At 37.8% G+C, this 23832-nt stretch overlaps 1 protein-coding gene across 2 annotated transcripts in view; it reads left to right on the top strand.

Moving 5' to 3' along the window:
- The window catches only part of LOC131167225 (DNA-directed RNA polymerase 2B, chloroplastic/mitochondrial-like), a 73496-nt gene that overhangs the window by 17132 nt on the left and 32532 nt on the right, over positions 1-23832 (top strand). For both annotated transcript variants that reach the window (XR_009140085.1, XM_058125967.1), the window contains exons 6-11: positions 9377-9494; positions 9677-9790; positions 9950-10081; positions 10172-10588; positions 12197-12247; positions 13071-13141. Coding sequence is in view for 1 of the 2 variants with exons in the window: in XM_058125967.1 (XP_057981950.1) it covers positions 9377-9494; positions 9677-9790; positions 9950-10081; positions 10172-10588; positions 12197-12247; positions 13071-13141 (903 nt within the window). In the remaining variant the exon portion in view is untranslated. The remainder of the gene's footprint in view (positions 1-9376; positions 9495-9676; positions 9791-9949; positions 10082-10171; positions 10589-12196; positions 12248-13070; positions 13142-23832) is intronic.

Below are 23832 nucleotides of genomic sequence, written 5' to 3'. Positions count from 1 at the left end.
TTGTGCTAGCGGAGTAGCAAAGCACATTCTTGTCCAATCAAAAGAGATAGGGCCATCATTGAAAGAAACTTTTTGGTGGAGATTGGATGATGAAGTTAAAAGCAGATTTAAGATTGGTAATTTAGAGAACTGCAGGAACAGATAATATGTTGACAAGATCATTGATTGTACATTTGTACCAGAGGAGTGGCAAAGAGCATTCTTGGCCAATCAAAAGAGGAAAGGCCATCATTAAAAGAAACTTTTTGGTGGAGATTGGATGATGAATTTACGGAGCAGGATTAATATAGACTGGTGGTTTTAGAGAACTGCAGGAAGATGGGGGTGAGTCCTAAGACGTATGGCAATAAAAAGGTGCAAAAAGAATTTAAGAATTTGATTTCTTCCATCAATTATAGGGGAATTGGCTTTGATTAGTATATTAGTGGATCGACCAGAACTAATTGAATAGTCAAATTGAGCTATTATTAGTGTGATTACAAAAATGTGGGAGTTCCATGGTTTTGAATAACGGCCATGACCTTTATGTAACGGTTTTTTAGGTTCCCAATACCGTTGTACAGCGTGAAATTGGTGGGAAGAAAAATCGCGGTTGTTATGTAAAGGCCACTACGATCGTTACGTAACGGCGCTACAGGATTGTTACGCCCCAAAAAATTATTTTATTTTTTTACTTTTTCTTCTCACTTTTGTTCCCCCCCCCCCCTCATAAATCATTCTCACAAAAGATGCATTAATTAATAATTTGAAAATACTAACTTGTTAGGAAAATATTATTTTGATAATATTAGATATTTGATATTTATGTTCTATATTTCTTAACTTTAGGCTTCTTTCTTTTCTAGTTATTATATATTTGTATTATTCATATGCCTTATGTTTCTAATAGATTAATGGAATGTATAATGTATTTTTGTTTTATTAATTAAGTTAGTAGACATAAGAATTTATCTTGTATAAGAACAATGAGTATAAATACACACACACACACACATAATTTTTCTGACAATGGATGTCTAAAGCAAATGTAAACTTCTTGCCCTTACCAAACAACTTAGTTAGGTTGAACTAAAGAATCCACAATATACTAAAGCTCTTTCTAAGAAGGGTTAAAATCTTAAAACATGCAAATACACTAATATGCACAAAGTTGTGCATGCTTGAAAAAAATTCATGGCCGTTACACTCGCTTCTTGTTATGTAACACATCTGCTACTCCCGCTTCTCATTACACCCATTACTGTTACGTTACGCTACCTACAATTGTGATTTAAAGCCATAGGGAGTACCTAATATCAATATAATCAAAATATGAGAATTAAGAAACAACTGTCGATTAACGATTTCCTTAACTAAAGGACTAGCTAAAAAGCTAATGGAAAATAAACATCAAGGGGTATGTGCATTAAGCCCTTAACATAAACTACTAATGATGTCAACCCTAAATATGTGATTGGAGATCCCATGAATTAGGTTCAATGAGTAATAACAAGTCATTGAGTAGTTTGGCGAGCACCATTATTTTTTTATCGTCCCTATGGTGTTTTGAATGGTGCAACTATAACGATTGTGAAGTTGAATTTATCTCTTAATAAATCCATATCCTTTGTTAGGTGGTGTATTTAGTTGCAGTTACACACTTCATGGATTTACCTATAGTTTATTGGGATAAAATTTTCTAGAGCACTCGTGAATATCTAGGTATGGTGCATGACCTATTTGTACCAACCCATAAGAGTTTTGTGTTTAAAGATGTTATGTGAGTGATATGTTTATTGTGTTATGTTGAAAGAATTTGGTTCAAGAATTTAATATTCACTAAGTTCTTGTAACTCATAACATATTCTCTTTAAGTGCGTTTCAAACTGAAGGGTATTGTGACCCAATGCATTACATCCTGTAATTACCCAATGCTAATTTTTATCTTTCTTCGATTTTTTGAATTTGAACCAGGTGGGGGATTGTTGATATTTATGTTGGATGTTTCAAATAAAAAAAAACTATCTATTTAATAAATATTATATAATAGTCGTCGGTTTTTACTTTAATTAAATATACGTTAAATTTGTATATTAGTTTTAACGTTTTTAAAATATTAACCACTACGTTTCGTATTTATGATGCTGGAAGTTATACTCAAGGTCTTAAATTTCAATTTTGACTCAAATTTCGAAGCTCCGAAAGGACGGAAATTTCAATTTCGATGTCAATTTCGATTTCGATTTGAAAAAATAACAAAAATAAGTAGTAAAGCATAAAATTCTTTGTGAAACTTTAGAAATGGTTGATAAACATAATAATATAAGTTTTTAGACTAATATATTACAAATTAAATACATCTATGTTGTGTATGAGGTGGAAAATTAGTTAATACAAATGAAATTCATAAATCATTTAAATATTATTTATTAGACAAATAATGATAATTTAAACTTGAATGGCTGAATAAAATGTTGCTGTAAGTTTATTTTTTCATATAATTTCAAAAGCACTTGATATAATATTTTGTTTCGATAAAATAAATTAAGAGATAAATTCACTTCACTTTTAAATTTCTTATTTGAATTCTGAGGAAATTTCATTGTATAGTTAAATTTTGACAAGCTTCGTTAAAATTTCGAGATTTTGATAAATTTCGGTTGGTTTGTTGAGATTTCGATGGAAATTATGCAAGAGGAAAATTGGCTGCCATTTCGATTTTGAGGGTGAAGGAAATAAGAAATTTTGATGGAAATTTTGGCAATTTTTTGAAAATTTAAGACTATGGTTATACTTAATTTTTTCTATATAAACTGTGATCCAGCTATATTTCAAGATACGTTTTTCTTCTTCGAAACAACTCTTTCTTCTATTCTCTTTTTGAGATTTATATTCTGTTGGATAATTAAATGACACTACATCTCCCATCGCTCTGGTGTTTGTGAGTGCATAGAAAATCGAGCCAACTGAGTAACCCTGGATGTCATGCATGTAGTGACTATATGCATTGGGAAATGTTCTCCGTAGGCGCGAAATCGACTTTAAGGATAGTGGTCCTTCCATGCCTCAACTTCTGATAAGTATTTGTATTTTTATTTAATATTACTTTTATGAGTAAATATTTTTCCTTCTATTTTATTTCCAACAACGGGAAAGGGGGCAAACGTTCTAGATTATGAATATTTTAAGCTAGAACCTAAGGCCTAAGGGGCCTAGGGGATGTTGAGAAGAGAAGTTTGGTTAGGGGAAGTTTTGCTTAGGAACTCTCCGACTCCTAATATTGTTTTAATCTAGGAGACTAAGTTTGACTTAGTTGATGGGAGGTTCGTACAGGGATTTGGGAAGGACATAGTAAGGATTGGGTTTATGTACCCTCTCGAGGGTCTGTGAGAGGCATACTCGTGTTGTGGGATACTCATTCTATTGCTAAAGTGTATCGTCTTGTGGGATTTTTTTTTTTGGTCATTCTAGAAGTTAGAGACAAGGGTCAATGTTGGGTTTCCTCTGTGGATGGTCCTTCTAGACCAACTCTTAGGGATTCGTGGATGAGCTTCATTTTGTCTCTGAATTTTGTGTGCTTAGGTGGATAATAGGTGGTGATTCATATGGGTGAGGTTCCCGAGGGAGAAGAAGGGGGTTGAAGGGTTACTGCCACTGTGCAGAAGTTTGGTTATTGGGGAGTGGTTTGAAGGACCTTCCATTGGGCAATGCTAATTTTACTTGGTTGATGGTGGGAGCTAGGGAGGTGGCTAGTAGAATTGCCAAGTTCTTGTGTACAAATGAGTGGGAGGTGTTTCCGAATCTATCCCAAGTTGTGCTATCTAGACGCACCTTCGATCATTTTCCCATTTAATTGGAATCTAGGAAGGTGCCTTGGGGTCCCACTCCTTTTAGATTTGAAAATATGTCATTGGATCATGGCCCCTTCTAGATTTTGGTAAGGAATTCTTGGTCTGAGGTTGTGGAAAGGGGCTGGGAGGGGTTTAGATTTATGAAGAAGTTGAAGAGGCTGAAAGAAAAACTAAAAGAATGGAATAAGTAGGTGTTTGGAGATATTAGGATTAAAAAGGGTAGTATTTTAGAGGAATTGGATGAGATAGCTAGAAAGGAAGAAAGCATTACTCTTTCAAGGGAGGAGGAAGAGGATGTTACAAGGGTTTCTTTGAAGAATCAATTGGAAGATCTAATTTTCAAGGAAATGAGAAGTTGGAGGCAGAAGCCAAAGTTTAAATGGGTAAGAGAGGGAGATTGTAATTCTAGATTTTTTCATAGGATAGCTAGTGGAAAAATGGAATTTAATTAGGGAGTTGGAGGCAGACAGAGAGGGGCAGGGGGTTTATTATCTTGGATACTACTTAGATTGCCTCTGAGATCATTGATTTCTATCCCAAATTGGTTTTTTAGGAGGATGAGAGTAGACTGATGGTGGAAGGTTTGGAGTGGGATCCTTTATTTGTTGACAAGGTAGCCTAGAGGAAGTTTGATCTATAGTTTTCGGTATGGAGAGGGATAAAACTCTTGTGCCGGGTGGTTTTAATTAATCTTTTTTTTATTAAGATTGTTGGCCGGTAGTGAAGAATGACTTGATGAAGGTTTTCAACGAATTTTATGGGAAAGGGTTTTGAGTAAAATATTATTCTCCATTACCTTGGTGCTAAAGAAAAGTAGTTCGATTAAGATTTCTGATTATAGGCCTATTAATTTAGTATCCAGTGTTTATAAAATAATCATCAAAGTACTAGCTAAAAGGTTCAGTGGGGTGCTTGATAAGACTATTTCGAAGGCCAAAAGTGCTTTTGTTTTTTTTTGGGGCCGGGGGAGGGGGGAAATTATGGATGCCATTTTGGTTGCGAATGAAGCTGTTGAGGACATTAGGAGGAGGAAGAAGAAGGGCCTCATTATTAAGCTGGATTTTGAAAAGGCTTATGATGAAGTGAGTTGGAGCTTTCTAGATAAGATTTTTATGAGGTAGGCATTTGGAGAGATGGCGAAGATGGATGAAAGGTTGTATGTCTAACGTGTTTTACTTGGTGATAGTAAATGGCGAACCTAAATCATGGTTTAGGACCATGAGGGGGATTAGACAAGGTGATCCTCTTTCCCCATTTTTATTTGTTTTAGTGGCGGATGTTTTGAGTAGGTTGGTTGATAGAGGTTTGGTGAAAGGCTTGCAAGTGGGGAGGGGGGAGATTATGGACTCACACCTCTAGTTGCTGATGATAGCATCTTTTTCTTGGAGGATCACATGCCTTCTTTTTGAATATTTTGGGGCTTCTCCATATTTTAGAAAGGATTTCAGGGCTTAAGATTAATATGGGAATGGTATTGCAACAATTAGAAACACGAGTCTCTTGGCCAAATGGCTTTGGCGGTTCCCTTTAGAGGATTCTTCTTCATGGCATAAAGTTATTAAAAGCAAGTTTGGACTTCATGAGAATGAATGGGTGGGAAACCAATTTGTGTTCTAGATGTTCTTTGGGAAGTCCATGGAAGGCTATTTCTCAGATTTACCCTTTTTTATTTCCTATACTAAATTTGTGTTGTGTCAGGGGTGAAATATATGTTTTTGGAAAGGTGTCCACCTCTTTTCCTCGCCTATTTTGATTGAGCTCAAGACAAAATGATTCCATTGCTTCTTTCCTTGTTGATCTGAATGGTCCTTTACCTTCTTGGAATTTTCATTTTAGGATATCCTTGAACGATGGGGAAACAAATGAGTTATCTTCATTGTTGGTCCTTTTGAGTAATTGTCAGGTATCCTCAAAATCTGATACCCAATCTTGGCTCTTGGATCCCTCGGGGATCTATTCTTGCAAATCTTTTTGTAAATTCTTGTTCAGCACTAACTTTTCCTTCTCTCTCTACAAAAGTACTTGGAAGGCCTAAATCCCCCTAAAATCAAAGTTTTTGTTTGGTTGGTTGTGCTTAATAGGATAGATACTAATAAATTGCTGCAGATTAGGAGTTCTTTAAAGGCTCTCTCTCCGGATATATGCATGCTTTGTTTTAACTGCTCAGAATCTGCTTTGCGTCTTTTCTTGCATTGTAATTTTGCATGCAAGGTTTGGAGCAAGTTATTCAGTTATTTTGGAGAAAGTTGGGTTTGTCTAGGGACAGTGGAGGAGTTTTTTGGCAATATCTTTTGTTGGGTTTGGTCTGAATAAGGAAGGAAAAGCGCTACAGATTAGTACTTTATTTGCAGTATTGTGGGGTTTGTAACTTCCCTATATTTTCAGGGAAGAAATTAGCATTTTTGTTGGTGTGGGAGAACATTCATTTTTTGGCTTCTTTGTGGTGTGTGGGTAATGGTCATTTCAAGGGGATATGCTTTTCAGATATTCAGCGGGATTGGTTTTCTCTGTTGATTTCTTAGGATGTGATGATTTCTTTGGGCTTTTTTTTTTTTACATCTTTTGGTTTTCTTGTTTTGTTTTCCCATGGGGTTTCCCAGACTTCATTATGAAGATGTTTTTTCTCCTGGTTGTACATTCTTATTCTATCTAATGATTTTATTTTGCTATAAAAAATAAAAATAAAAGGTGGATTTGTTGGTATGGGATTAACTCGAATCCTTTTGCTAGAGCAGCAGGTTCTATGTTCTGAATTGGCTTATTACTTATTTAAGTGTCCTCTTAGGTGGTAGCCCTACTACTGAATCTTTTTGAGACCCTGTTTTTGAGAGAGTTGCTGGGAGATTGGATGGGGGGAAGGGGCTTTCTTCACTCTCAGGGGTCGTATTACTCTTATTTATGCTTTTCTTTCTTCTATCACCCTGCATTATTTTTCCCCCCTTAAAATTCTTGTGAGTGGCTTAGCGATTAGAGAAATTAATGAGGAATTTCTTGTGGCCAACAGTTGGCGAGCAGGGTAAGACCGTCTGTAGGTTAGGTGGCTGTGAGTAGGTCTAAAAGGGGAGGTTGGTTTGGGTCTAGGTAATTTGGTGTCCAAAAACATTTCATTGGTGGGGAAATTGTTATGGCACTTCCCTTTAGAATCAAGCCCTCCTTGGCACAAGGTAATCTGTAATAAATTTGGTCTTCTACGTAATGAGTTGGGTAAATATTTCCTATTTGAGTCCTTAGATATTTGTCTCTAATCTCTCTCTTTTTCCTAATATCCGTTATGGTAATGGGGGAAGAGTCTATTTTTTGTGAGGATCATTGGATTGGGAGGCTCCTTTGGTCCTTATGTTTCCTTGTCTTCTTCGTGTATCTCCTTTTCATGACACTCCCATTTCTGCCTTCCTCCTCTTGCAATAGAGTGGTTACTTTTGGTATTTCTATTTTTTGAGGAGCTGTAATGGAAGAGAAACCAATGAACTTGAATGGGCTTCATCCTTTTCAGCTTTAATCGGGAGCAACAAAAGAGTGACAGTTTTGACTCTTCTGGGAATTTTCTTGCAAATCCTTCTCTCATTTTGTCCATAATCTGAGCACTATTCCTTTTGCCCCTCACTCCTTTCTTTGGAAATCTAAAGTTCCTTCTAAAGTTAAAGCCTTTATGTGGACAATGATCTTTGGAAAAATTAACACTAATGACTTACTTCAAGAAGAAGATTTAATAAGTCCTTATCACCTGAAATGTGTGTCCTTTGCTTTGAGAGCGGGGAGAATCGCTCGCTTGTGTTTGTACATTGTCACTTCTCTTGGTACTTTGGTGCTAGTTGTTTCGTATTCTTGGAGAGGATTGGGTCTATTCATCCTCCTTGGGGGCGTTTTGTGTTATATGGTGTAGGGGTTTTAAAGGAGTAAGGCTTTGTGGTGATGCTCGTTTATGGCTATTTTCTGTTGTCTTTGGTTGGAGAGAAATGCCAGAATTTTTGAGAGAGAGGCTATATCTCTCAATATACTTTGGAGAGTGGGTTCCAGCTAATGCTTTTGTCCGGCATTTACCTCTGGCAGATTTACAGCAGGATTGGAATGCTTTGATCCAGTAGAAGTCTTTTATGATTTGTTTTTTTTTTCTATTGGTTTTTTTTGTTTTGCTCCTTTTTTTTTCGGTGTTCTTGGAGGATATCTTATCTCCTTGATTTTTTTTCTTCCTTTTGTTGTAATATTCTTGTCCTTTTCTAATAATATTTTTTTGTTTATCCAAAAAAAAGTATGGAGGTCATTGGAATGAATGGGATACTAGAGGTAGTGGTAATGTTTCTGATGTGATTCCTTGGAAGTTTGTTTCTTAGTTTCTCATTTATTCTTTTCTCTGACCTGGTTAAAAGTTATTAATGGCAATAAGATTTAGTTTTGGGAAGGTCTTTGAGCGGGGGAGGTTTCATTGGAGATTTTAGTGCCTCAGCTTTTCAAATTATCCTGTGTTCATAAATCATAATGCTCCAATCACATCCTTTTTTTCTTTGGAAGTGTTTCTCATTCTCACAATTTCCAATTCTTTAGGAGTCTTAATGAAAGAGAGTTTGATAAGCTTACTATTTTGTTGAGTGCTTTGGATTTTCTTGTTCCCCAATGATTCGAGGGTTTGGCTAGGGAATTCTTCTGCTTTTCTTTCGTTGAAATCATTCTTTCTTCATTTATTGAATTTCTACCTCGTCCTTTTCCTTTGAACAACGTCATTTACAGCGGGCTCTTTTGCTCTTTCTATTCGAATAACAGGAAGAAGCTTAATTATGATGGACAATTTGGTGAGTTTTAGCACCTTTTTTAAAACTTCAAGGTATAGAGTTGTAATTCGATTCCTATTCCACGAGGATTGGTCCACCTTGTCTCATGAATAAAATACTGACACTATTTTTAGATCATTAAAAACATAGCCGACCTCATCGTCATTAGCGCCTGTGGCAACCCAAACCTTGGTTGCCAACTACGAATAGGTTTTGAGAGAAGTGAACAAGAACATTAAATGAATAGGGGATATTTTTTAATCATTGAATAATAAGCTGGAAAGGAATGGTGATGCCTACAAGTGGGAGGCAGAATAACCATTCCCGTCAATTGGAGGAACAGCATTCTTGGCAGAATGTGATTCAACCCTTTATGTAAACCAAACAGTGAAATGGGAACTAGGGCTTGAATTTTGATTGCATTCCGCCCTGATTCCGCAAATCAAACACCATGTAAATATTAATGCCATGAAATGTAGTTGAGATTATAGCTCCAACCAACTAATGTGCCCAAACGCCAAGCTGGATCCTTGACCTTAATTCCATGTTCTGCAGCTAATTGCAGGCAACAAATACAGCACTTATTTTAAAAAAATTCACCACCTGGATTATCAACCTCCGCACTCTGCAGTCAATTGTGAGCAACAAATATAACACCTTTTTAAAAGTTTATTAAACTGCCTAGTTGCTCATGGAACAGCTTTCAGTGTTTGAAGTGCTCCTAGTTTTGTTTGTTTCCTTTTCCGCTTTTCATGGCTAGTCACCCTCCCTCTCTTGCAGTTATGACAAAGGAGGGCATTTTTTCTTACCATCTTATGTCATGCGCACACATGGAGCACGACAACAGCGCGAAGCAGTTAAGAGGACCCCTAATAAGCAGCTAGAACCCGTTTTTGAGGTTTGGGAACTTTTGATTACTCACATGGCTTTCTTTCTGTTTGAATTTTTTTGGTTTTTCCTGCTAATTGAAATGTACCCGCATTTTTCTTTGACATGGTGGTATTCCACTCTCCCCTCCTTGCCGCACAAAAATGGAAAAACTCCACTGATGCAATAATTTTCTGTAATTGAATTGGCCAGGCCCTGAATACACTCGGGAATACCAAATGGAGGGTAAATAAAAAGGTACTTAATATCATAGACAGAATATGGTCTAGTGGAGGGCATCTTGCTGATTTGGTGGATCGCAGAGATGTGAGTATATCTTTTTTAGAATAATATTAATGCCATTGTTTAATGATATTCCAATTGATCCATTTTAAGTTGTTCATTTCAGTCTTCTGCTATGTGAAGATGGTTTTATTTTTTAGATGAAAATTAGTTATTGTGCTGGCACAACTTGTGCAATTGTAGATTCCCTTACCTGAGAAACCAGATACTGAAGATGAAGCACAGCTTAAGAAATGGAGGTGGAAGGTTAGATCTGTCAAAAAAGAGAACAGGGAGAGACATTCACAGCGGTGCGATGTAGAACTTAAACTTGCTGTAAGATCTATTTCACTTCCTGTAAGGCTGCATTCATGTTATATTCTCCAATGAGAGTATTTATGCCGCGTCTTTTGTTATGGTGAGCAGGTGGCACGGAAAATGAAGGATGAAAATGGTTTCTTTTACCCACACAACCTTGACTTTCGTGGTCGTGCTTACCCCATGCACCCATACTTAAACCATCTTGGTTCGGATCTGTGCCGGGGTGTTCTAGAGTTTGCAGAGGGACGCCCTCTTGGAAAGTCAGGCTTACGCTGGCTGAAGATACACTTGGCAAATCTATATGCTGGCGGTGTGGATAAACTATCACATGATGGTCGAATAGCATTTACTGAGAATCACTTAGATGATATATTTGATTCTGCAGACAGGCCACTTGAGGGAAGACGCTGGTGGTTAAATGCAGAAGATCCATTTCAGTGCTTGGCTGTGTGCATTAATCTCTCTGAAGCACTCAGAAACTCCTCTCCAGAGACAGCCATTTCACATATTCCTGTACATCAGGTACTTGCTGCATGCAACCAGTCTTACGTTTGTCAATTGGCTTGTCTTCTGTATAACCTTTTGGATTTTGCTTTACTCAATTGTTAACAAATTCCAGAACTGGGGAACTAAGTTTATCTATCAGGGTGTTTTAGGCAATTTAATTGGATAAGATTTGCTAACAGCATGTTTCCACGATTGATGTGGTCAAAGAAATTGGATTGAATTGGACAAGGGTTTTTATCTACTATCCATGACCATGACTGCATTTTTTTGCACCGGGATTTAAGTCTCTTTCTTTGTCCCCTAAGCTTTTCAAATATGAACCATAAGTTTTTTTTCATTTTTTTCTTTCCCCTTCTCTTCCTAGCCTCAGGTTTTCTTTTGTTCACTGGCTAGTGGCTTTGTCATAACAAAACTACAAGTGTTCAAGTATGAAGAAATTAATAATCTAATATGTTGTGTTCCCTTGCATTCTTGCATATATTTCGATGTTTCTAAGAACCTATGTATAAATATAAGGGTATGTTATCTTTTGTAGGGTGAGCCTGTTCTAACTTGAATCGCACCAAGAATACAGGATGGGATAAAATTACTCCAACCTTTATTCTGTGCTTGTCAAACCAGGATAGAAGTATAATTCTGCTCTATCCATTTCTGTCCTACCATATCACATCCAAGCCTACTATTGAGATCCAGTCCTCCATGCCAAAGCAGATACATGTTTACCCTGCAAATATTAATTTGCAGTACATGGACATTCTTTCAAGTAAAATCTAGAAACCATCTTCTTTTGTCGAGAAACAGTTTTATCCATATCTTCAAGAAGAGAAAAGATCAGAACTATGCTCAAGGGGGCTATAGGGAGTATCCTAACAAACTTATTTTGTATATGTATATACATCTGATGTAGGTATAAACACTTAAATGTATTTATATAAGGGAAGTATTATTCATTGTACTTTTGGTTGTGTTTGGGGAGCATGGATTTCAGGCCTTAGATTTGGATTTGTATGAATTTGGACAAAATTCAATGCAATTTGTAGTTTGTACTGCATTTGTTCAAATCCAAGGTCTGATCTCCATGCACTTAAACACAGGGTTTATGTATTTATGTTTTATAAGGCTCTGCTTTCTGTGTGCTGATAATAAAAAAAAAAAAAAAAAAAAAGGCTCTGCTTTGTCTGTGAGCTTCCAGCAGGTGGATTGCAATGTGAGGCCAATTTATTTTAGAAGCTTTACAGGAGAGAGGTTTAGGTGGCTTTCTCTCTATTTAATTAATACAGTGCGGATGGACCTGTCTTGTGCTGCCTTGTGTTGCCAAGACCTTATAATATGATCGTTATGTTGAATTTGGGGAACTCCATCACTTGTAAATGTCATTTCTATAAAGTCATATTATTTACTTTTTCCAGAACTAGAAACTTAATTGATAAGTTTACCATGTTGCATTGAGGCAGGTATCATCTTTATGACTATTTATATTTTTAATGATATCAAGCAATCATCGTAGGCTGCTTTTCAAACTACATCATAAATGTAATTTCTTCTAAGGTTATATGATTTATTTTTGCTTAACTAATTCTGGTTCTCTTTCCCTCTCTCTCTTTCTATTTATCTATCTTCTAGGATGGTTCTTGCAATGGTCTGCAACACTACGCTGCCCTGGGAAGAGACAAGGTAATGATATTTTATTCTGTTGTGATTCATTATTGTTTTCTTTCCTCTTGACTATGATGTTCTCCCATATTGACAGATGAAATGCCCAATCTATGACAAATATCGTAACTTTTCAATTTTCAAGGAAACAAGATGGGAATCTCTTTGGTTTCTGATAAAAATTCCATGTTTCATTGTGTAGCTACTAAATGTGATCTCACTGTTAATTTCTTTGCCACTGTGGGCTTGTGGGCTAAGAATTTGTATCATAAAATGGTAAACTGCTGCGGAAGACCAAGCTGAGGAACACAATGGATTATATTAGGTGAAATGAGAACCCCCCCCACCCTCCCCCTCCCCCTTAATTTTCCTGCTAAAACTGAACTTGGCAATATGAGGATTCAGAGGAAGTTAACCCTGGAAAAGTTGTCATTTTTGGTGTGCCATTCTTTTCACAAGCTGCCTAGCCTACCCATCTGAAAAGGAATTTAGATATCCAGAAAATATGTAAGGTTGAAAACATTAGAAACAACTAAACCTACAAAATATGGATAGTACTACAACAGCCAGACCTTGGCACTATAATTTATGCCTTATCATATTTCACTACTATTAAAGTCTAATAGGAAAAAAAATTTCATGCTTTGAAATAATTCCCTCTCTACAGTGAATTTTTATTTGGCATTTTTGGTGAAGGGTTGATTGCATTTTTGTGTAATTTGTAGGGGGCAGGATGGAACTTTAAATTGGGAAAAATTATTTTCCACTCATCCTTTTAGTAAATCACATACTTGACACTTTCAATGTGTGTGTGCTTTGTTCTTAATCAATTTTTTCTGTTCAGTTGGGGGCAGCTGCAGTCAATCTTGTTGCGGGAGAGAAGCCTGCAGATGTCTACTCAGGAATAGCTGCTAGGTAACATGATTTTCTCTTAATGTAGGAAGCTTGCTCTATGAAAGTGTTACCTCTCTCTCTCTCTCTCTCTCTCTCACACACACACACACACACACACACACACACACACACACACACCCCTGTGTGCAACCTCTATGTGTGTATTCTAGGGCATCAATTGAAAGGAAAATGAAACTAGAAAGAATATTGAGTGTAAGATGATCTCAGGAACATTTCACTTTGTGCGCAAAAATTAGATACCAAGACATTGAAACTGAAGCATGCTAATAAAAAAGTTGGCTCTTGTTACCTGACTAATGTTTCTAGGGAAAGATGAGAAAGAAAGGGTAGTACAATGGAATATGATACCTACATTGAAATGCAGAATAGCATAGGCAAGATATGTCCCCTCCCCTGAGGTAGTGTATACTCAAGACTAGGGTCTTGTTATGTTTGAATCTGTTATCTATTTTTGTGTTCATAAAAAAGGAGATGTTTTTCAATGCCAAAAATTGAAAATCACAAGGTTTGTACCTTGTGTTTTGAGGCACATGTATTGCTGTTGCCTTAATTTTTGCTTCATATAAAACTGTATGGCTTTATATAAAACTAAGTGCTGTATACCTCGTTCTTTTGATCTGTGTTACTCAGACACTTCTATAAAGGAGCCATGCTTGTGTTGGTTGCTGGCAGTCCTTGGAATCTCCCTGGACATGTATTGACTCCATAATTTTAGAATATATAAAAAATATATTTTTAATATTGGAAACTTTCCAAACAAACCCCTTGAATGCTTCTTTGATTATTTTTTCATATGTTTTAGGAAAAATAATGACATTATGGTACAATTCTGTTTCATTTTATTCATGAAAAAAACCACTACAATTGATTTGTTTAAAACTGCAGGAACTTGTCTACAAATTTTCTAACAGAAGAAATTATGCATTAAAATTTTCTATAAGGGGGAAAAAGAAGACAAGAATTAATACATTTGTGTTCATTTTCCTTATTGGGTTCCTTTTTAATAGGAAAGGAAGATTTTAGCGTGCCTCTCTAAGAAGTTACAAATGTAAGGGGTCAATAAAATCAATGGTAGCCTGTATATTTGCCAACTTCTGAGTATTGATGCAAAAAGTAGAATGTTTTCAACCGGAACTCTTAATTTTTTCTGGCTGCCAATTCTGTTCCCTCAAAAGCTCTTTTTTCTCTCCCTCCACAGTCCACACCAACCAAAATAATATGAGCAGGGCCAAGGAGTTCTCTAGGGTCTTTGGCGAGTTCCATGAGACCAGAAATTTTGTTGTAGGATGTTGATATTAGGGACTTTAGACCCATAAGCTTTGTGGGTAGCATCTACAAATTAATAGCTTAAAGTCTTGGCTAATAGATATAAGGAGGGGGTAGGTGAAGTGGTGGGGCCTTTCCAGAATGCTTTTGAGGAAGGATGCCAAGTCCTCAACATGGTTTTGATTGCAAACAAACTGGTAGACAACATGTTTAGGGAAGCTTGCAAAAGGGTAATTTGCAATTGGGCATGGAGAAGGCCATACCAAGCTTCGTGGGGTGTGTTGTTCTACATCATTGTGAGGATGGGCTTGGATCTTTGATGAACGAGATGGATTAGAAGGTCTGCTTCCATTCCACACTTCTTCATACTTATTAATGGATTTCCTCTAGTTTCTTTTACTCTTCGAGTGGTTTAAAAAAAGGGGATCATCTCTCACCTTTTTCTTTTCATTTTGGGGATGGATGTGCTTAGTGTCACAGTGTGACATTCTTGCATTGGTGGCATTTGAAAGAGGGTCATATGGGCAGCCTTGGGAGGACTTGACTCACATGCTGATGTGTGTTGAAAAGAACTGTTGTAAACATGGATTCGGTTATGGAAACCTCATAGATGGACTTTTAAGTGTCCCTATGGGCTAATGATGTATTCACGCATCTATTAGAGTGGCATTTTCGGCCAAGTGAAGTATGATTCTTCAAACCCACAGAGGGTTGCTCATGCTAGAACAAGAATAGTATAAAATTATTTTGGGGAAACACCAAGATGAGCATCCTACCACTCGCTAGTGTCCTTCCCAAGGAGTGCTCGGTTGCGAGCTCTTGACATCCTCAATGGGCATCTTGGACGGTGTCGTGGGTACCGTCTTCTATTGATTGGACTATCAAGGGATGTTGATCCTGCATATGCCTTTCTCGAGTAGTGTATGATACTACTTCTTCTATCTCCAACCTATGGGTGTTTAGTGGCATGTATGCTTACATGATGATTATGCGGTGGGGATAATAGTTGCCATCAATGCTTGTGGTGACATGAGTACGACACCTTATTTTTTTATTTGATAGAAAAAGAAATTTAGTAGATAAAGAAAGAATGTACAATTAGGAGAGAAGACATCTCCTTAACGAAATCTGAGAATCCCCAAAAAGCAAAACAAAAAAGGAAAACACAAAAAGTACAACAAACTCAAATTAGCACACCCTTATAAGGGAGTTTCAATCCCATTGAACATTTGTCAAGTGCATCCTTTGATGACGCCCTCATCATTTGGGTTATGGCTTCCTGATGACCTTCTTGCTTATCTTAAGGGTTGTTGTGCCACATTGCTTGATCACCAAATCCATGGGCGTTTTTGTGTTTAGAAGGGTATGGCTAGGTGAGGCTTGGTGTTGTCTTGTCGTCCCAACATGACTTTGTCACATATTTGGCAGATGAAGGCAAAGTTGATTCTTTAAGCCTTGGGATTTCGCCACCCCATGGTTGTTGGTATAAGAGTGAGTCACACCTTTGTGGCGTGAAATCGAATTAATACTATTGGCATCGACTTTGTTGTTGGAAAACTCAAGTTATGACATTGAGTAGGGAAGGATCAATCTTCCCTTGGGTGTTATTTGTTGCTTCCCCTTTTCCGTTTTTGCGTGTCATAGGTTTTGTATGTATTTGTTGAGGTTGGCTTTTGGTATACTATCTTAGGAAATTAGGATGCTTGCATTTCTTATACCGTGGTTGTGGGGACAAGGGTTATCTAGTGGGAGTTAAGATGATTGAGAACACCTGATGATGCCCTTGCGGTGTTGATGCCACACTATAGGATTTCTCCTATTTTGTTTGCCTGTGAGCTTGAATTTGAGCAACATATATTCTTGTGGTGTCATTGCTTCATGGTTAAAGGTGGTATTCTTAGACCTATGGAATTGAACAATTGCATGGCTTGGCTTTTCGAGAAGACATTTCACCAAACTGTTTGTACCCTATGGAGTGCGGTGTGCTTCTTGGATTTTTGGGAAGTGAAAAGGTGGGGAACCACAAATGTTGCTAAGATGACATAATAGGAACCCTAAGAGATTCCTATGGTTAGAGTTCTTATGGAAACACGATTGCAAATCACAACATTATGAAATTGACAGCCTAGTGCTGATGCTCTAGGTAGTCTGGATGGCCTTGTGTTCACCCTTGCCTAGAGGTATTCTTTTCAGAGGTCATTTGAGCCATGTTAGCTAGGGGATCTTTTTGTAACTTTCAATGCATCTTGTTTAGAGGATAGTTAAACAAAGTTTTGCAGTGGAAAATAGAGTTTTGAGACTTGAAAGTAGAGGGCAAATGAATTGTAGGATTGTGATGATGGGGTTTTGGGATGGAATGGAAAAGGACATTTGAAGTTAGGATTGGTGGTGTATATACCATTGTTCGAGGAAGGAATGGAGCAATGACTCTAGGGTTATGATATTGAACTGGTACAAAGATTTTGTAAATAGGATGTTACGCGTCTACTATCAAAATGATGGGCATGTGAAATGGAAAGATTAACTTTTGAATGATTCATGAGAGGATTGGTTATGCTTTGAGTTTTTTAGTGATGTGAATTTTGTTTTTGCAGTCCAAATATAAAAAAATTAAAGAGAATGGATTGATTCACTATTGGGAAGGTGAAGGTAGAATTTGGATGATTGACTTTTGGGAGGTGTGAGCCCAAAAGGGGTTTTACTTAGAGAAATTGGAGATTGTGAATTTATCTTCGACGTTAAACATTGGGAGCTTTGTGTCGTATAGACCCATCATGGTCCGCCCCTTCCCGCATGCACAAGACATGGTGCACCAAGCTGCCTTTTTCTTTTTTTTGGGTTAAATGTTGGAAATTCATGTGATTTTGAATGATTTACTCATGAATGATTCATAATCTTTGAGGGTTTTGGGGATGTGACTTTTGTCTTTGCAGTCCCAATATCGGAGAAAATAAATAAGATGCTGTAAATGACATGATTCACCATTGGGAAGGTGAAGGTGTAGAACGGATGATTGACTTTTGGGAAGTGTAAATCCAATAGGGGTTTCAATAAGAGAAATTTGGGATTGTGAGTTTATCTTTGAGGTTGAACATTGGGAACTCTCAGTTTTTTGAATTGGTGGGGAAGCCCTATCTATTGAATATGAAAGCAGGGAAAGAAATTAGGAGACCCTTTGCTATGAGAGTTCTTTGGAAAGGGGGGATTTAGAATGAACTTCTTTGCATAAAAGAACTGGGAGTAACCTCTTAAGTGACTGGATCATGTTAAATTCTTGGGTTACAAATTGTTGTAATGGAGACATCACTTAGATGACACATAATTGGGTCTCATTCGTGTCAAACTACACCAGTTAATGTCAGAATTTGAGGTCAAATTGAGAAGGTGTTGGCATCGATGGATATAAAAATTAACCGTTTACTCAAAATTGTGATAGAGTTTTGGGTTATTGAGGTACAAGGACGAAATACACATCCATGTTAAATGATTATTGATGCCGAACGGGTTGGAAGGTGTGTTCCTAGATGCTGCAACTCCATTGAGGAATTGAAGATCAGGTCTTTGTTTGCTAAAGAAGCTGGAAATTAGTTTGGGTCTTGTTTTGAAGATGATCTTGTAGTCGAGAATGAGTTCCATGATGGTAGAAAGTTTGGGTTCGGGTCTACTTCGAAAAACAGTGTTGTGGACTTTGGGTAGTGGAGATTTGCATGGAGAGCTTGCTTGTTCTAGTGGCTTTTGCATTTTGGTTGTTAATTTAACAAAAGGAGATGCATGTTTTAATCAACGTGGACGTTGATAAAATCGAGTGGGGGAACATGTCATGATGTAACGTTATTGCATTAGTGGCATGTGCAAGAGGGAGGTATGCACAGCCTTGGGAAGAGTTGATTGACATGTGTGTGTGTTGGAAGAAACTATAGTAAACACGGATTCAATTATAGAGATGTCATATATGGACTTTTGAGTGTTGCTATGACCTTATGTTGTATTCGGGAGTTATGAGAGTGGAATTCTCGGCCAAGTGAAGTATAGTTTTTTAGACCTAGATGGTTAATATTGCTAGAATGAGAATGTTATGGAAAAATTACAATTTTAGGGTGAACACTAGGTGAGCATCCTACCACCTTGGTTGCCCTTTTGGGCACTAAATTAGCACTGCACGGAGCACTTAGCACTTGGGAGTGGGTTCTTGACACCCTCAAAGGGTCTTTTGAGCTTTCGTGTGGGATTGGGAACCCCATGGAAGACCCATTGGAGAATGGTGTTGCTTGTCACTGTCAACGTGGAAGTTGCGGCAAGCATCTATGTTGGCCCTTGGGTTTACTCTTGGGCGGTGCTATCTTATATTGGTTGGACTATTGAAGGATATTAAATTGTGTTTTGAGTATGATGTCATTTTCACTAGCTCCATCTTATGGGTGTGGTGGGAACGCTTACACGAGGATTGTGTTATTGGGATAAGAGTTACTCTTAGTGCTTATGGGACGTGAGTACAATGCCCTTACCATTTGTGTCATGGTTTGTCGCTGACCATCTCAATTCCATCAAGGGCTGTCATGCCACATTGCTTGATCACTGAATGGATTCATGGGTGTTTATCTATGTGGGTATGGCTAGACAGGACTTAGTGCAGTCTTATTGCTGCACGGGCATGACTCCATCACATTTTTAGTAGATTAAGGTAAAGGTGATTCTTTTGGCCTTGGGATACCTAAGCAGCGGAAAGCATAAATTACATAAATTACATACATGCCATACAAAAACGGAAAACATCTTTGATACCTAAGCAGCGGAAAACATAAATTACATACATGCCATACAAAAACGGGCACAATACCAGTAACCTACTGAATCTGTCATATATATACAAACATCCACAAAAGGACCAAATAGTACCCTAGGGTCAACTCCAAAAACCAATTTGACCCTAACTCAACTACTTATCCTTCTGACAGGGTAGTTCGGTCAACCTCTACTGCTGCGGAGCTCTATCCGCCCTTCTATCAGGATTCCCTGAAATGTTTATAATGCTGGGGTGAGACATCTCTCAGTAAGGGAGATAAACTAATATCAGTGTGTGGCAACATGAATATTATCGTGCTTAGACATGAACTGTACATAATATGTATATCTGATAAAACTGGTTGTATAAACTCTGAGCAAAACATGATTCATCATATCATAATAAATATCATAATAAATATCGTACTAATTTTTGTAATCATGTAAAACAACTTCTATAACTGTACAATAATGAAATAATACCCAGGATGGATAGCTAGCTGATGTCATGTCTTACCCTCACATGACAGGGTTGTGCGGCCCGAAGGCGGAACCTAGCAATGGTTAGCCGACCACGCTAAGTCAACGTAAGTCTGTAAGTACGCTGGGCTTGTCCCACCTGGTCCAGATTGCCAGGGGAACACCTGCACTACACTGAAGCCACATCGACTGCCATCTCCCACACTCTATCTAAGATGTGTGGTAGCACTAACATAAACTTGAACTTATACGTATAGCTACGGTACCGTGTTCTAAAAGACTAAACTAAGTCATCCTGGTTTTGATAACATATAGTACATTTTATTTTACAGATACATAACTGTTTTGTATTTCTAAGTAATATCTGACATGTTCATATTTTCATGGATTTTGACATAACATACATAATTACGGCATCTGTGCCGACTGTAAATCACGGCATCTATGCCGGTCATTTCATAACATATAGATCACGACATCTACGCCGGCCATATCATAACATACTGAACATGAATTTTCTGCACTGTTTAACATAATATTCTAAACCATAGTTTTTATACTGTTTTTATGGTTATTTTGAAAACTATCATAACATGCTTATTCTCGAAAAATCATATTATTCTGATATAACATAATTTTCATGGAAATTTATACTCATGCCACACAAATGTGAATAATACTCTAAACATAAAATCTGATCTGAAATCATATTTTCTGATAAAATGTATTAAATCTATTATCCTGTTTAACAACAGTATTTTCAAACATTATACCATATCATATATAATTTCTAAAAATAAATGTTGTATATTAATAAATAATTTCATGAAAAATGCTGACTTAATTTATCTCCTGACCTGACTTACTGAGAAACCCACAAATCTAAACAAACCTACTCCTGTGTGTTCCCAACACAACACCTTGAAATTTACATTTTCCAACAAATCAACATATACCAATATTACACCTTCCAACACCTTTCGCTCAGTCCAGAAATATCCAATAATTTATAAAACTTGAAATAACCAACTTACCCAAATTTTGGGATGGTGCCCAAACACTCCAAATCAAAATTCTAATCCGGCAGTATTGTAGAAAATCTTCCCAAGAGTAATGTGACAGCTTCCGATCGTCAAACCGGCGAGAATAGAAGCCGGAATCCTAGAGAGAAGGTTGGAGAGGCGAATTCTAGAGAGAGAGGGATTTGCATGTGAATTCTCGCTGAAAACCCGAATTTGACATATTAATAGTGTGTGGCCTCGTCAACAAGTTCAAGAAGAAAGTTCGTCGATGAAGACTATGAGGTCGTCGACGAGCCCGCATGTCCATAAACCTGCTCTCGGTTTCTCTTCGTCGGCGAGACACGTGTCCTCGTTGACGATCCCAAGAAGGTCACTCGTCGACGAATATTCTTTGCTCGTTGACGAGACCCTGCTGTGCCCCCTTGGAAAAATCTTTTTTCTCTTTTTTCATTATTATTTAATTACCTATAATTCTTCAGGTCTCTACATTCTCCCTTCCTTATAAAAATTTCGTTTTCGAAATTTGCTAACCAATTTATACACCATCGCGTGTGGAAAAATGGACTACTTATTTTATTACTTATCTTCACTTATGGCGGAGGAATACCGTGGTTACATATACGGTTCTTGGAGATTACAATAATTAAACAAAATTCTCCCATAACCAACCAAAATAGAAACTAATACATGTACTGATTAACCTACAAAATAAACGTTACTTACTTACCTGATCTTTCCTAATAATTGCTGGTCCCCACTAAAAAGGTATGGGTATTTGTCGTATGTGCTCCTCCAATTCCCATGAAACTTCTTTCACCGCATTATTCCTCCACAAGATTTTTACTAATGGAATTTTCTTACTGTGCAATTTTTGTTCTTTCCTATCTAGAATCTGCACTTGTGTTTCCTCATATGCCAAAATATTACCGAGTTCTATCCCTACATAGCTGATCACATAGGAGGGATCTGGGACGTATTTCCTTAACATGGATACATGAAATACGTCGTGTGTTCTGGATAAAGCTGGCAGTAAAGCTAGTCGATAGGCAACTGATCCCACTCTCTTAAGTATCTCAAATGGGCCAATAAACCTAGGGCTCAACTTACCTTTCCTTCCAAACCTCATAGCTCCTTTCAGCGGTGCTATTTTGTGAAACAAATGATATCTTGTATCAAATTCCAATTTCCGACGACGAGTATCAGCACAATTTTTCTGCCGACTTTGAGCTGCATTGATTTTGTCTTTGATAAGTCAGACTTTATCGTACGCTTGCTGCACTAACTCTCGTCCCAAAACTCGCCTCTCACCCATCTCATCCCAGTATAGTGGAGAACGGTACCTCCTACCATATAATGCCTCGTAAGGTGCCATGCCGATGCTGACCTGATAGCTGTTATTATACGCAAATTCAACCAGCGGCATATACTGGGTCCAACTACCCCCGTAGTCCAACACACACGCTCGTAGTATATCCTCAAGGATCTGGATCGTCCTCTCTGTTTGCCCATTAGTCTGAGGGTGGAATGCCGTGCTGAATGATAACTAAGACCCCATAGCTTCCTGCAAGTTCTTCCAAAACTGTGACGTAAAACGTGAGTCTTGGTCCGATATTATAGACACCGGCACACCCTGTGATCGTACTATCTCTTGAACATATAATTTTGCCAACCTGTTAATGGAGTAGTTGACTTTGATAGGGATAAAATGAGCAGTCTTCGTCAATCTATCTATAATCACTCAAATCGCATTCTGCCCATGTAACGTCGGCAGTAAACTTGTAACAAAATCCATAGAGATGTGGTCCCACTTCCACTCAGGGATGTGAAGTGGCTGCAACTATCCCGCCGGTCTCTGGTGCTCAGCCTTCATTTGCTGGCACATCAAACACTGCTGCACATTCAGCTATCTCCCTCTTCATACCGCTCCACCAGAATGATTTTTGAAGATCCCGATACATTTTAGTACTATCAGGATGAACTGTGTACAGGGATTTGTGTGCCTCCTCTAAGATCGTCCTTCTGATATCTACATCTGCAGGCACGCACAGCTTGGTACGGAACCTCAGAGTTCCGTCATCTGAAATACTAAATTCCTCTCCCTGTCCATACTGCACTTTGGCTATCAACTCTGCTACTTCTACATCATCCCTCTGAGTAGCTTTAATCCTTTCCTGTAGAGTAGGCTGCACACCAAGTTGGCAACGAATGCTTGAGGATCACTCTCTACTAGCTCCACACCGAGCCCTTTCAAAGACGCATCACTGTAGATCGCATAATCATCACCTCTTGATGGAATGGTCAATACCGGTGCAGTGACGAGCCTCTGCTTCAATTCCTGGAAGCTCTGCTCACAATCATCATTCCATTCAAACCTGACATTCTTCTTGGTTAGTTGCGTTAAAGGCCCTGACAATCTTGAGAATCCCTCTACAAACCGACGGTAATAACCCATCAATCCCAAGAAACTCTTGATTTCCTGAACGTTCCTTGGCCTAGCCCAATTCACCACTACCTCTATCTTGTTGTAATCTACTGAGTTTCCATCTCCTGATTTGACATGCTCCAAAAACGCAACTTTCTCTAACCAGAATTCACATTTGCTAAACTTGACATACAATTTCTTTTCCTTGAGCATCTGAAGTACTAGCCTTAAGTGCGTCTCATGCTCCTCAAAGCTTTTCGAGTAGACCAGTATATCATCAATGAAAACCACAATGAACTGGTCTAAATACTGATGAAAGACTCTGTTCATCAAATTCATAAATACAGTAGGAACATTTGTCAGTCCAAATGGCATGACCAAAAATTCATAATGGCTATACCAAGTTTGGAACGCTGTCTTAGAGATGTCTTCTGCCCTGACTTTTACTTGATGGTACCCAGAATGTAGATCAATATTTGAATAAACCTGTGTACCCTGAAGCTGATCAAATAAATCATCTATACGGGGTAGAGGATACCGGTTCTTAACTATTACTTTATTTATTTTCCTGTAATCTATGCACATTCTCACAGTCCCGTCTTTCTTTTTCACAAATAAAACTGGAGCTCCCCATGGCGATACACTAGGTCTAATAAACCCTTTATTCAATAAATCCGGCAGCTATCCTTTAATTCTCTCAATTCTGCTGGAGCTATCCG

The sequence above is a fragment of the Malania oleifera genome, chromosome 1 (genome assembly GCF_029873635.1).
Source record: "Malania oleifera isolate guangnan ecotype guangnan chromosome 1, ASM2987363v1, whole genome shotgun sequence".
NCBI classification, from domain to species: Eukaryota; Viridiplantae; Streptophyta; class Magnoliopsida; order Santalales; family Ximeniaceae; genus Malania; species Malania oleifera.
Note: the sequence above shows the minus strand (reverse complement) of the source record. Positions and strands in the feature narration are given on the sequence as shown.